We start from the raw sequence: 14,010 nt of genomic DNA, 5'->3' as shown, positions 1-14,010 counted from the left end.
TGGTCTTCTATACTATTTCGATGGGCCAAATCCAGGTCTTCCATACAATGCTAAAGCCATACATAGTCGGAATCATATAGACATTGGAACAGATGATCCACCCAAAAGCAATAAATCAGACAAGAACCATGCAGTCGGGCATTAGACCAAGAGTTCTCTTGCTATCCAACTTGAGTACATACAATCCCTTAGGGTAAACATTCAACAACCAGTCAATACTAACATTAACCTAACTAATCATGGCACCTAGCAATATCATATAATCAACAGTCAAAACCCTACCAGTCCAGCATAGCAAGACACCAAGTGTTCTAACTACACATGTATAACAAGGAGTTAACTTAGTCAAATAGAATACTCGTACTCTCGCAGTACCTTTATCATACCAAGCAAATGATATATAATGTGATATATGAAACTCACCTGAATTGAAGAAATGGAGAAGAACAACAACACTCTCACCCCTTGCACTGATCAATCCCACGAACCGACTAACACCAAAAAAGGTGAATCCTCAATCAACAACCCAAATCCTCCAAGTTTGCCCCCAAGGTCAAATTGGTCAAAAGTCAATGGTCAACGGTAAACGAAAGTAAACGGTTAACCAAGTTAACAGCCACCACGACGTGGAGACCTCTAGACCGCCTTGTGGGCATGATAGGACAAAAATAGACAACATGCAGGACATCACCACATCATGGACCCTCCTTGGCCATGTCGTGGGCATATCCGGACAAAACAATCGCAAAGCTGGACTCCACCACGTCGTGGTCATTCCTTGGCCCAAACAATTGTGAAGCTGGACTCCACCATGGTTACTAGTAGAATCAACAATTCTTCATTACTGACAAAACTTCAGATCTAATCCTTATCATTGACTTAATGGATAAAGTTTCCAAATTTATCCATTAGGACCTCACTCTAGGGCAAGATCTAAAACCCTAAGTCCATTAAGTCCTTAAAATGTCCAAAGCTTGCTCAAGAACACACGATAGACCCAAACATGACTCTTTTCTCACTTCTAGTAACCTAAAGACCATTTAAGAGTCACAACAAGCTCTGGAGTTCCTCAAACTCCAAGTGCATCCATGGAAGGGACCAAAATCATCCAAAATGAATTCAAACTTGAAACAAGAAGATCAAAAGTCAAGGTATGAACTTTATAACTTCAATAACGTAGAAGTCAAAAGAGGGTGATGGATCCAAGCTAGTTCCTTGCTTCCTTGCACCAATATGAACTTCCTTCTTCCTCACGCTTCACCAAAATCAAGGAACAAGCTCTTCAATCAAGAAAATAAGCTCTCAATCATGCATAGAGGCTAATTTTTTGAAATGAACAGATAGAGGCTGATTGAGAAGACCTAATCCATGAATTAAGATGCTTAAGTATCGAAGAAACCCTAAAAATCATAGGCTTGGGCTACTACAGCCACCACGCCGTGGCACACTACTTGTCATGTTGTGGTGTCCAATAAAATACGCGTTCCTCGGATGCTGATATTGACATATTTATACATATATTTAGGCATTGTTTTAATACATTTTAAGCTATAGTTTCGTTAATTGCATAAATATTTGGTATTTATTAAGTTAAATTACATTTTATAGCAAAAAGGACACTCTTGAAGAAAAAGGATTGAAAATGACAAAAGTTGGAACCTGGAAGGACTAGAGCTGAAGTTGGGAGCTTAATCGTGCTTAAAAGGAAGAAAAATCATGAAAATACATTTACCACGACGTGGCTTTAGAGTTCCATGGTGTGGCTCATGGAAAGATCGCGATCATATGCGTAAACTAGAAGCTCACGACGTGAGCTATTGCCATTCACGCCGTGAGAATGAATATTCTAGAAGATTACTACATGGAGTACAAGTTTCCTTGTTGATTACACATTTCTACTGATCTCACTACGTGAGCACTATAATCTCACGACATGAGGAGCGTTATAAGGAAACTATATATCCTTTGATAGATCGACTTGAAAAGGATTGGAGAATCATTCTGAGGGCTTTAGTCGATTTTTGGGATAGAAAGCTGCGAAAAATAACCCTTGGGAAGAGAAGAATATTGAAGTCTAAGATTTTTGAAGATTGTTGAAATCATTCACACATCACATTCGGTTTGATTTAGATTAATCACATCTAGCTTGAATTCTATTGCTTTTATGTTTTTACTTTCTGCAATGAGTAGCTAAATCATTAGGCTTTCGTTTAGTGTAGATGAACCCTAATACTATGTGTTAGTTTCTAGCTTTCATGGATTTTATGAAGTTGGTTTAATATTGTGTTTGATTATCAATACCTAGCATGCTAAAGATTTAATCTTTGTTGCTTAGATTCAAGTTAAGTGTAGTTGAATGATCAATTTAATTGCATGAACTTATTTACCTAATAGTTTATGATCATTAAATTGCTAGAGCTAGGATTAGCCAAATCTTAGATTAGGTAATAAAGGTAACAACTTTAACTGTGTTAGAGAACATAATTGGATAATACTTGGTGTTTTGGTAATTAGTCTTGATCATAGATAATTATCTTAGATAAATATTACATAGCCCAATAATCTCAAATAATCTATTTTGTGTTTACTTGTGTATGATCATTACATAGTAGTTCATTAATTGGTGAAAACATTAGGAGATCGGATCAAGATTCTTAATACCAATTATATTGGTAACCAACAAAATAAATACTTGTGTTGAAACTATGTGACATCCCCAAATTTCATGGCCAGAAAAGACCGATTTGTTTATGCTTTGTTTTAAAATCAGAGAAATCTTTTAAAGAAAACTGTTGCGGAATTTGTTCCTAGAAAACATGATAAATACTTTATCCAAGCATCTCCGAAGAGATGTATTTTATTCGTTTTAAAACATTTGGGATGTCCTGGTCAATATAGACACATAAGCATAAACCGAACTTACATTCATCTACACTAATGATATACATCTCTTTAATCTTTCAGTGTAATGTGTCTTTGTATCGATACTTGTGATACAAAAATACTGAGTGGGTCAGGTTTGGAAAACCTGGTGAGTACATAGGGATTTCAATCCCACAATGTTATAACATATATATAATTTAGAATTCACATAATATAAATTTTCTCTCTCTCTCTCTCTCTATATATATATATATATATATATATATATATATATATATATATATATATATATATATATATATCTATATATATATATATATATATATATATATATATATCTATATATATATATATATATATATATATATCTATATATATATATATATAACCAACTCTTACCCCACCCCGTCAATCCTCTCAACGAGACTATCCATACCCTTGGACCTTAAATTTTAACTCTTACTCCCGGATCTAATCCATATTCTCGAGTCCATGATTGTGCCCATTCCATACTCCCGGATAAGGGACAATTGGTCTATGTCTAAATCCATACTCCCGGACTAATGACAGATTCTATGTCCTGTCCATACTCCCGGACTAAGGACAAATAACTATGTTTTAATCCATACTCCCGGATTAATGACAACTGACTAAGTCTTAATCCATACTCCCGGATTAATGACAATTAACTAAGTCCAATCCATACTCTCGGACTAGGGACGAATAACTATGTCTAATCCATGCTTCCGGATCAATGACATATTTTAAAGTTCTATTCTCCGTATATATCTCACTCGTACTCATAAAGAGATACTACCCCATAACCATTATAACAAACCTTAGGTTTACTCTTTAACCTAAGTTATCATAAACAATCAGGTATGTTCTTTAACACTTAATTCAGACATCATCAAATAACTCACACAAAACATATATTTAATACATTCAAACAATACTTGTATTAAAATCATGTTCATGAAAGGGACTATGCACTCACTTGATAAGACGATGATCGGACAACACTACGGCTCTATAAAGTAATATTCTTCGATGAAACCGGGATATCTTCAAAAACCGGGCTTCACGCGGGCAGAGTTTCGGCTCGAAAACTCTTTTTCTCGGGATCTTCGAGGCTTCGGGACTTGATTCGGGTGTCGGGGATGATATTGGGACTTTGGGGGGCTAAAAGTAGGCTTAATGATGAGAAAAGTAGGAGAGAGGTTGAGAAATTAGCAACCAAAATTGGTTGCCTTCGATTTCTATTTATAGGGCTGAATTCTGTTATTCACGTCGTGAACCAGGCTTGTTCACGTCATGAACTTGGTCGTCATCAGGTGCGTAGTCGCGACATCAGTCTGTCAGGCTCTGAAGGGCTCTGAAGGTGTCAATCACTGAGTTCACGTCGTGAACTCTATGTTCACGTCGTGAGTTCTGACACAGGTTGAAGTTCGTGCCCCGAACTTCAGAAATTCATATCTTTCGCATAAGAGATCCATTTTCGACGTTCTTTATATCCACGCGTAAGTGAGATTATGCTCTACAACATTCATTTAGACTCCGTCGGCTATTTTTGACTTCATTTTTAATATTATATTCTTAGTAGGCCGGGACAGGAAAAGTCTGTTATAAATTCATAACTTCTTCATCTGACGGCCGTTTTCGTCTGTCTTTTTACCGTTGCATTACTATTAACGAGATCTTTGATTCTAGTTTAGATTGATTCGGCTAAAAATAACTCGATCAAATATCGAGTTTTGGGCTGCATACTGCTAAGCTGAAACTTAGAAAAATCATAACTTCCCCATACGAAGTCAGATTTGGACTTTCCTTTTATGCACGCTCTCGGTTTAACGTATTCTACAACTTTCGTTTAGATCGCTAAGGCTAAAAATTGCTCTATCGTAAATTCACTATTTACGTCCTACAGCGTCGTGCCGAATCTGTCGCGAAACTTCGACAGGTCATAACTTCTTCGTTATAACTCGGATTTCAGTGTTCTTTATATATACGGAAACCTTGTGACATATACTACATCTTGGTTAAGATTATTTATTCTAAACACTCTTCTATCAAAAAGTAATTTTTGACGCTTATCATCTCTAAATTGACTAGCTCGGATCTACGGGTGTTACAGATTACCTAGTAATTTAGTGAAGATTAGATTATTAGAGTTAAGATTGAACCAATCTTAGATAAGTAATTGAAGTATTGAATTTGGCTCTACGGGCGTTACAATTATCTCCCCCTTAGGATGATTACGTCCCGGAATCATCAACGAAATAGGTCTGGTATAATGATTCCATACGTAATCTTTTCATCCTAGGTAATAATCGTACTTCTATGTTTCTTCGAATGAGTATCTAACTCTTAGACTTCTTGACCGCAGGCGATGCTCAATCTTGCACCTGCTCCTCGTACTATGTTGGACTTTCAATCGTAACCTTCGAGTTACAAAATAAATCCTTATTGAGGACTCCTTCTTCTTCTTAGAATAAGTACTTTCCTTCATTTATTGTAACAGACCGATGGGTCATGTTCTAATAACCTCTCATCGTATGATGCAACACTTAGACTCAAGTCTCTTAGAGTCAAATTCCAGAATGGAATATACCTTCCTTCATATTCTAATGTGATATAATCACATTTTTAGCATGTAGCATTTCTAGCTACTAACTTCTTTAACAACGAGAATGATACTATTGATCGCTTTGATTTCAATCTTCTGGCTTAAGTCAGATGCTACATCGAACTTGGTTCTCCGAACCACGTAAAAAAACTCATCGTAGTCGGACTCAATTTGATATGACCACTAGGGTCGGAATAACAATCACCTGCGTAGTTTATTACCGAAACAATGGTAATGACATACTTGAATAAACCGGAATCAATTACTAGCTTCTTGGTAACCTTGTGACTTTCCCTGATCCAAGTGTGAGTCATGTGCTTCCGGTAGTATAGGCCTCTACTACTATTCACACCTACTTATACCCGTCCCAAGTATTGTCTCGCAGTCCCCAAGTTCTTATCTCCTAAAATCACAAAACAATTTAACACATACGAATGTGTCCAAATAATCATAAAAATTTCCCTAGGCTCTATAAAGTAATATTCTTCGATGAAACCGGGATATCTTCAAAAACCGGGCTTCACGCGGGCAGAGTTTCGGCTCGAAAACTCTTTTTCTCGGGATCTTCGAGGCTTCGGGACTTGCTTCGGGTGTCGGGGATGATATCGGGACTCCGGGGGGCTAAAAGTAGGCTTAATGATGAGAAAAGTAGGAGAGAGGTTGAGAAATTTGCAACCAAAAGCGGCTGCCTTCGATTTCTATTTATAGGGCTGAATTTCGTTATTCACGTCGTGAACCAGGCTTGTTCACGTCGTGAACTTGGTCGTCATCAGGTGCATAGTCGCGACATCAGTCTGTCAGGCTATGAAGGTGTCAATCAGTGAGTTCACGTCGTGAACTCTATGTTCACGTCGTGAGTTCTGACACAGGTTGAAGTTCGTGCCCCGAACTTCAGAAATTCATATCTTTCGCATGAGATCTGTTTTCGACGTTCTTTATATCCACGCGTAGGTGAGATTATGCTCTACAACATTCATTTAGACTTCGTCGGCTAATTTTGATTTCATTTTTAATATTATATTTTTAGTAGGCCAGGACAAGAAAAGTCCGTTATAAATTCATAACTTCTTCATCTGACGTCCGTTTTCGTCTGTCTTTTTACCGTTGCACTACTATTAACGAGATCTTCGATTCTCGTTTAGATTGTTTCGGCTAAAAACCACTCGATCTAAATATCGAGTTTTGGGCTGCATACTACTAAGCTGAAACTTAGAAAAATCATAACTTCCCCATACGAAGTCAGATTTGGACGTTCCTTTTATGCACGCTCTCGGTTTAACGTATTCTACAACTTTCGTTTAGATCGCTAAGGCTAAAAATTGCTCTATCGTAAATTCACTATTTACGTCCTACAGTGTCGTGCCGAATCTGTCGCAAAACTTCGACATGTCATAACTTCTTCGTTATAACTCGGATTTCAGCGTTCTTTATATGTACGGAAACCTTGTGACATATAATACATCTTGGTTAAGTTTATTTATTTTAAACACTCTTCTATCAAAAAGTCATTTTTGACGCTTATCGTCTCTAAATTGACTAGCCCGGATCTACGGGCGTTAGAGATTACCTAGTAATTTAGTGAACATTAGATTATTAGAGTTAATATTGAACAAATCTTAGATAAGTAATTGAAGTATTGAATTTGGCTCTACGGGCGTTACAAACTAACCATAGGAAAAGGGGGGATTCAAAACTAAATGAAATTGTCTTCATTATCTTGATAACAATCATCTTAGTTAATTGTTTGCTTTGTTTTTGAGTTAATTAAGTAGTTAATTGAACCAGAACTTGCAAAATCATATAAAACCACCAATTTCTTTATTGTTTTTAGATTAATTTTTAGTAGTTATTTTATTAGCTAAATTATGTTCCCTAGGTTCGATACCCAACTTACTTACTATACTATAAACTGACTAGGTACACTGCCTAGAAGTGCATTAGTAGTTAAGTTAGGTTAAGTTATAAATTTAAAACTGGTAGGTATATCTTTTTCACATCAAGTTTTTGGTGTCGTTGCCGGAGAACAGTGATTTCAATTGTTAATTTAATTGCTTTAGGTTAATCGGTCATTTTTGTAGTGTAAAAACCGCAAAAAGTTAAGTGTCTGTATTTAATAATTTTTATGTTTTTACAGTTCTCACGACGTGAGTTCTGTTTTTCCAGTTTTTATTTTATTTGTTTTTTAGTTTGTTTTTACGTTTGTTTTTTTTTGTTTTTGTTTCAGTAATATATGACCAGGGGATCACAACTTCATACCATACCACCACTCAAAGATCCAGAATCAACTTTCCACAAAAAGAAGATAAAAAGGTTGGCGAATCGAGTAACAGTTTTCAATCAAACAAGGGTTTCGAAAGCTTCGAGAACACTCCTAACGAGAAAGGCATTGGGCACGAACCAGAAACCGAGGACGATTCAGAGGACGACATAAAAAGCGAGGTAGAAGAGATGGCCGACATAGAGGAGATGATGATAGAGGAGTACAAGAAGTGGATACGAAACGACAACGATCCTGGTCTTGTTTCACCTGAAATACCAGCTGCAACAAACTTTGAGTTTAAAGGCCACATTCTCTCAATGCTCAAAGACATACCATATTTCGGGAAAGATTACAAAGATGCCTTCAAACACATTGACAAAGTCTTGGACATTGCAAACTATTTCAATGTTCCAAATGTTTCAAAGGATACAGTTGTAATGAGGATGCTTCCAGTGACACTAACTAGAGATGAAAATATATGGTTGAAGTCGTTAGCACCTGGAACTATAAGAACTTGGCAGAACCTTCATGAAGCATTCATAGAGCAATTTAGTCCTTCTTCAAAGATAGCCAAACTTAAAAAAAAGATTGCTAATTTTCAACAAGAAGATGGAGAGTCCCTATATGAAGCTTGGGAAAGATACATGGGCCTTTTAAGAAATTGTCCTCAACATGATTTAAATGTGCAACAAGAAGTTTCCATATTCTATAATGGGGTGAATCTGACCACAAGGCAACTCATTGATTCTCAAGGACCAATGACTAAGAAGAATCCTATTATGATCAAAGAGTTAATTGAAGAATTCGCAAAGCACTCTGGAGAATACCATAACCCGCGAGATGATGTGACAAGAGATAAAGGAAGTGGAGATGTAGGATGTGACAGCTTGGCAATGGTGATGGCAAAACTAGATAATATGGACCAGAGGATGATAGAGATGGGTTAATCGATTCATCTCATACAAGTAGGATGTGAAAATTGTAGTGGAACTCACTTAACGAAAGATTGTGATTTGGACGAAAATGGGAACCGGTTTGAGTCGATGCGTAATAGATTCATGGAAGCCTCTGAAAAATGACATGATGCTACTGATGTTACAATTAGAAACCAAAAAGCTTCAATTAAAAACATCGAGACTTAACTCGGGCAATTAACTATATTCGTTAACAAAGGGTTACCATCCAAAAATCGTGATCCAAAACCACAACCTCACGTCATGGCGCTAACCACTTAAGAGGAGCCTCATTCTGAGCTTCTAATGATCCATAATGAAGCCTCGAAGCAGCTAAATCCATCGCCGAAGAAGATGGAGATCGAAGTAAAAGAGCAATCTAGTGCCCAGTTCTCACAACGTGAGCAGATACCTCTTACGTCGTGGGCCCAGTCAAATCAGAAAAAATATTCTTTTGTCAAGTCGTATCAGCCTCCGTTATCTTGTCCTTCTCGAGTAAGGGCACACCCATTAGAACTAGAGCATATGAGGTTTATCAACCAAGTTAAGGGTATTCCAATTAATACCTCATTTATTGAAGCATTAGCTAAAATGCCCAAATATGCGAAATTCCTTCAAGATCTTCTAGATACACCCCAACAATTGGAAAAGACTTCTAAGGTTGTTCTTAATGAACAATGTTCATCGGTTATCATGGAAAGAATACCAACCAAGATGGGAGATCCAGGACGCCTTACACTACCATGTGAGTTTGGAAATGCCACAAAGACATTCGCTTTAGCGGATTTTGGAGCTAGCATTAATTTAGTGTCATATTCTTTTTACCAAAAACTTAGCCTTCCAAAATTAAATTCAACAAGGATGACAATCCATATGGCGAATTGTTCAGTGACTTATCTGAGAGGCATAGTAGAATACTTCTTGGTTAAAATTGGAAACTTCGTTTTTCCAATTGATTTTGTGGTCATAGATATAAAAGAGGATGAGGATGTACCCATTATTCTTGGATGCCCACTACTTAATACGGCAAGAGCCTTGGTAGATATTCGAGAGTCTAAGCTCACATTACAAGTAGTAAAATAAGAAATGACATTTGGGGGTGATGAAGGATTCAAGAATTCTAAGTCATAATATGAAGTATTCTTTCTAGATGAGGACAATGACATAGAAGAGTTCGAAAATTTAATGGAAGAAAAAGTCCAAACAAGGGAAAAGCCCAAGCTAAAAGAGGAAGTCAAGCTTACCAAGCCAAGAGCATCGATTCCCATGATTTTTTAAGTTTTTGCATTTTCCACACCGAAAGCCCAAGTTGAGGATAAGGAGACCAAGCTTGACTATGGAAGTGAGCAAGAAGGAACTCGCTGAAGATAAGGAGAAAGGCACAAATGTTAAAAATTTTCAAGGAGTCAAAAGAAAACACAATGCAGGCGACAATACAAGGAAAAGGAAAAATTCAAAGAAAGCATATATATATATATATATATATATATATATATATATATATATATATATATATATATATATATATATAAGGCGAGTTCAGGCTTACAAAAGAGGATGGAAGGAACAGAAGGAGAAAAGGGAGATTCTGCTCCCAACCGACACAATGTTGAGCGGGACGGAGTCCGACTCATGACTCCATTAAAAGCAGCATTTTTCGGGAGGCAACCTGATGTTTGAAGAATTTTTATCCTTTTAATTTTTATTTTAGTTTTCTTTGTTTCATTTTTATTTTTATAAACGAATGATAGTGTTGTTTTATTATTTCACTTTTAGCATTTCCGTGGTTTGTTTATTTTCACATAATCATTAAAATATCGAGAGAGAGAGAGAGAGAGAGAGAGAGAGAGAGAGAGATAGAGAGAGAGAGAGAGAAAGAAAGAGAGCAGAAGAAGAAGCCATGAGAGAGTTAGAGTTTAAAAAATTGAAGACCACAATTTTTGATAAGGATGGGGTGAAATTCGTGTAGGAAGAAGAGAGAAGAGCAAAGTTACAGAAAAAATAGAAGTTTTATATGGGTCTTAAGTAGTTAAGAGCTGAATTAAAGTTTGCAACAAAAGAGCATTTTTGAAGAACTGCTTTCTCTGACCACTAGTATTCACGACATGACCATCTATATGTCACATCATGAGGAGTTTTTACATCGTAATTTCGAACCAATTATGCTAAATCCACGACGTGACAATTATCCCTTCACATCGTGAGGTCACCATCGCTATTTTCTGCTCTTTCATTTGACTTTATGACGTTATGTATGCTTTCCCACATTATTACTGAAGTTCCATACATTATTTTGAAGATTCTTGCACCACACTTTTCCAAGAAGCAAGTCTTTGATTCATATTTTATCCGACACATTTACGAGTAGCAGCAAAAGTCCAGTTCCAGCAAAATATTCAAGATGTTCAAGCTTTCCCACCAACGATCAAATTCGATCTCGCCACAACTACTCCAGGGGATTCTGTTCATTCTTCTCCCGTTTATTTGCATTTATTGCATTAATTATTTTAAGCATACAATGAGGGCATTGTATGAAATAAGTGTGGGGTAAGGGGTCGAAAAAGGATAATCAAGCATAAAAGTAGTTAAGTAAAAAATGTTAGAAATTTTTAAAAATTAATAGGCTTGCAAAAATAGTCTAATAAATCTAGTCATTTTAAAATTTTAATATTATTGCATTTGGGCTAGTTTGCTAGTATTATGTGGGATGATTCGATGTGAACCCTAAGATTTAGTTGAGCCAATGTGTTATAGTGTATTTGTGGCTTCCCAATCTTAGTGAAATCATGAGACAAAAACACGACCTTGTGTAGTTTAAGGGACATAATATGTTTAGCATCATGTACCAGAAATGTATCCAGGATAACTTATGTAGTCATTGCGCTTTAGACTAATACCTCTAACTAATAAAGGTTGAAGTTAAGTTCCTTTGCTTAAGCATATGTTTTTCTTTTTAGGATTTATAGTTTGAGTGAAAAAAGTGAGTATGAAAAAAACAGAAAAGAAAAAAAAGTTGCAAAAGTTTGAGTGAATAAGAGTCTACAAAGTTATGAAGATCAAGAAATGTTATGAAGAAAGTTCCAATTATTGAAGACTCAAGTTGAAGAAATTCAAGAATAAGGCAAAATTGCCAAATTATTATTATTGTAACTTTTATTTATAGGTTATTTTTTTATTTGTATGCTTGGAAGCTAAACCAAAAATACCTTGAGGTTAAGAAATATTTATGGGGATGGATTAGGAGGGATGCATAAAATGAATGTTGTTCAAAATATATGAGAAGCATTTATGAGGATCATAAGTATTTAGCGTTGGGCGGTAATTAGGATTTAGGCACAAACACATGCATTGATGTGACACATAGTTAGTGGGTTTAATTCGGATTGTTTTGTATGATTTAGTTGGCATGGTTCTATGTGGTGTATTAAAAGAAAAAGTTTTTCTTGAGGGCAAGTAAAAGACAAGTGTGTGGTATTTTGATATTGTCATACTAATACATATATTTAGGCATTATTTTAATACATTTTAAGCAATAATTGGGTTAATTGCATAGATATTTGGTACTTACTAAGTTAAATTATATTTTGCAGCCAAAAAGGATACTCTTGAAGAAAAAGGACTGAAAATGACAAAATCTAGAACCTAGAAGGACTGGAGCTGAAGCTGAGAGCTTAATGGAGCTTAAAAGGAAGAAAAATCAGGAAAATACACTTCTCACATCGTGTCTTTAGATTTCCAGGACGTGGCTCATGGAAAGATCGTGATCATATGCATAAACTAGAAGCTCACGACGTGACCTATTACCATTCATGTAACATCCCGAAAAGTGGTATACTTCGCTGACCTTAATCTTTTATGCATTTGTCAAGACTAGTCCTTATTTGAGAAAAGGGTGGCAATTGGGTACGTGTGTACGCGCAGCGTACTCAAGCACTTTGCATGATCACGGAGGCCACCTAGTACGCTGGGTGTACTAGGCTCAGAGTAAAATCATAATGCCCTTGTGTGCCCCTATTTAAGAAACATGATGGCCTCATTTCCAGCCACCATTTCCAGCCTCCAACCTCCCTCAAACCCTAATTTCGTATTCCTAGCTTGTATGAGTGTTTGTGGCTCATTTGAGTGTTCTTGTGAAGCTTTTGGTGAAGAAAGAGCCTTGAAGGAATGATAGCTTGTTCTTCTAGCTCTTGCATCCGAGTTCTACTCTTGTTGGTGCATCTTCCTGAGGTATCAAGTTCGAAACTTGCTCATTGTTGTGTTAGTTCATGTTTCGGGACCATTTTTAGGGTTTTATGTCCCAAGTTTGGAGCTTTGTGAGTTTGGTTAACTCCAGAGCATATCTCTTGTCCCTTTTAGTGTATTTGATTGTCTAGATTCATAAAAATGGGAACTTGATAGTCTAAACCTCTCCATGCATGAGTTATGTGGACTTTTGTGTTGAGAAGATTAGAGTTTATGAGTTTGGGACTTGTTCAGCCATGCTAAGGCTTAAAGTCCACGACTTTATGAAGTATGAGGCCTTATTCAGCTTAGATCTATAGTTATAGCATTTGTCTTAACGGATTAAGACCAAGTGAAATGAGGAGTGTAAATCTGAGATGTACGTCGTGGTACTCCCAGCTACGCGCAACGTAGCATTAAGACCCCCCCCCCCCAATGCATGCATTGTTGGTTATACGCCCAACGTACTTGCTGGGTGTTGACTTTCGTTGACTTTTTAGCTCTTGGCCATTTTGTGGACTTTTGGTCAAGGAGGGGAAAAATGGTCTTTTCACCCTCCTGAGATTTTGTAGAGAGACTCGGCCTAGCATTTTAGGGTTATTAGTATTATTTATTAATTAGAGATGAATGTGATATAATTAGGCGGAGTCTAGACCGGGAGTTCGGGTGCGAGATTGATTGCTTTCCAGCGAGAGGTGAGTCTTCTCACTATACTTACTTGTGTGGTAACTTTGGTGTGACCGGAGGGTCTTATTCATGTTATGGACCGGAGGGTCTTAATGGCATTACTGACCGGAGGGTCTTATCTGTTTATCTATTATTATGCATTCTGTCTTCGTAACTTATGATATTATGTTATTTTGTGTATCTATTGAGCCGTGATCGGAGGGTCCATACCGGGATGTGAGACCGGAAGGTCTTCACTGAGACACACGAGCGGAGGGTCCTTATCGAGATATAGCCACGAGAGGCTAAATATTTGTGTATATGGTATTTTGGGGAACTCACTAAGATTTGTGCTTACAGTGTTGATTAAATGTGCTTCAGGTACATGACAGGATCGCAGG

The 14,010-nt window shown here is 36.8% G+C and overlaps 1 protein-coding gene and 1 non-coding gene across 2 annotated transcripts; one reads left to right on the top strand and one right to left on the bottom strand.

Annotated features, from left to right (window-relative positions):
* Nucleotides 1-8,341: 8,341 nt before the first annotated feature.
* On the bottom strand, nucleotides 8,342-8,448 carry LOC145122953 (small nucleolar RNA R71). Its single transcript, XR_013714836.1, has one exon. It is a non-coding gene; the product is annotated as a small nucleolar RNA R71 (small nucleolar RNA).
* Nucleotides 8,449-9,076: 628 nt separating this feature from the next.
* Nucleotides 9,077-9,805, top strand: LOC145121484 (uncharacterized). The gene has a single exon (XM_079057222.1). The coding sequence runs from the start codon at nucleotides 9,077-9,079 to the stop codon at nucleotides 9,803-9,805; it is 729 nt and encodes a 242-aa protein (XP_078913348.1).
* The last annotated feature ends 4,205 nt before the right edge of the window (nucleotides 9,806-14,010 follow it).

Source organism: Lactuca virosa, chromosome 6, assembly GCF_052849685.1.
Source record: "Lactuca virosa cultivar CGN04683 chromosome 6, Lactuca_virosa_CGN04683_v6, whole genome shotgun sequence".
NCBI classification, from domain to species: Eukaryota; Viridiplantae; Streptophyta; class Magnoliopsida; order Asterales; family Asteraceae; genus Lactuca; species Lactuca virosa.
The sequence above is the reverse complement of the archived record's forward strand: the minus strand, read 5'-3'. Positions and strand labels throughout refer to the sequence as shown.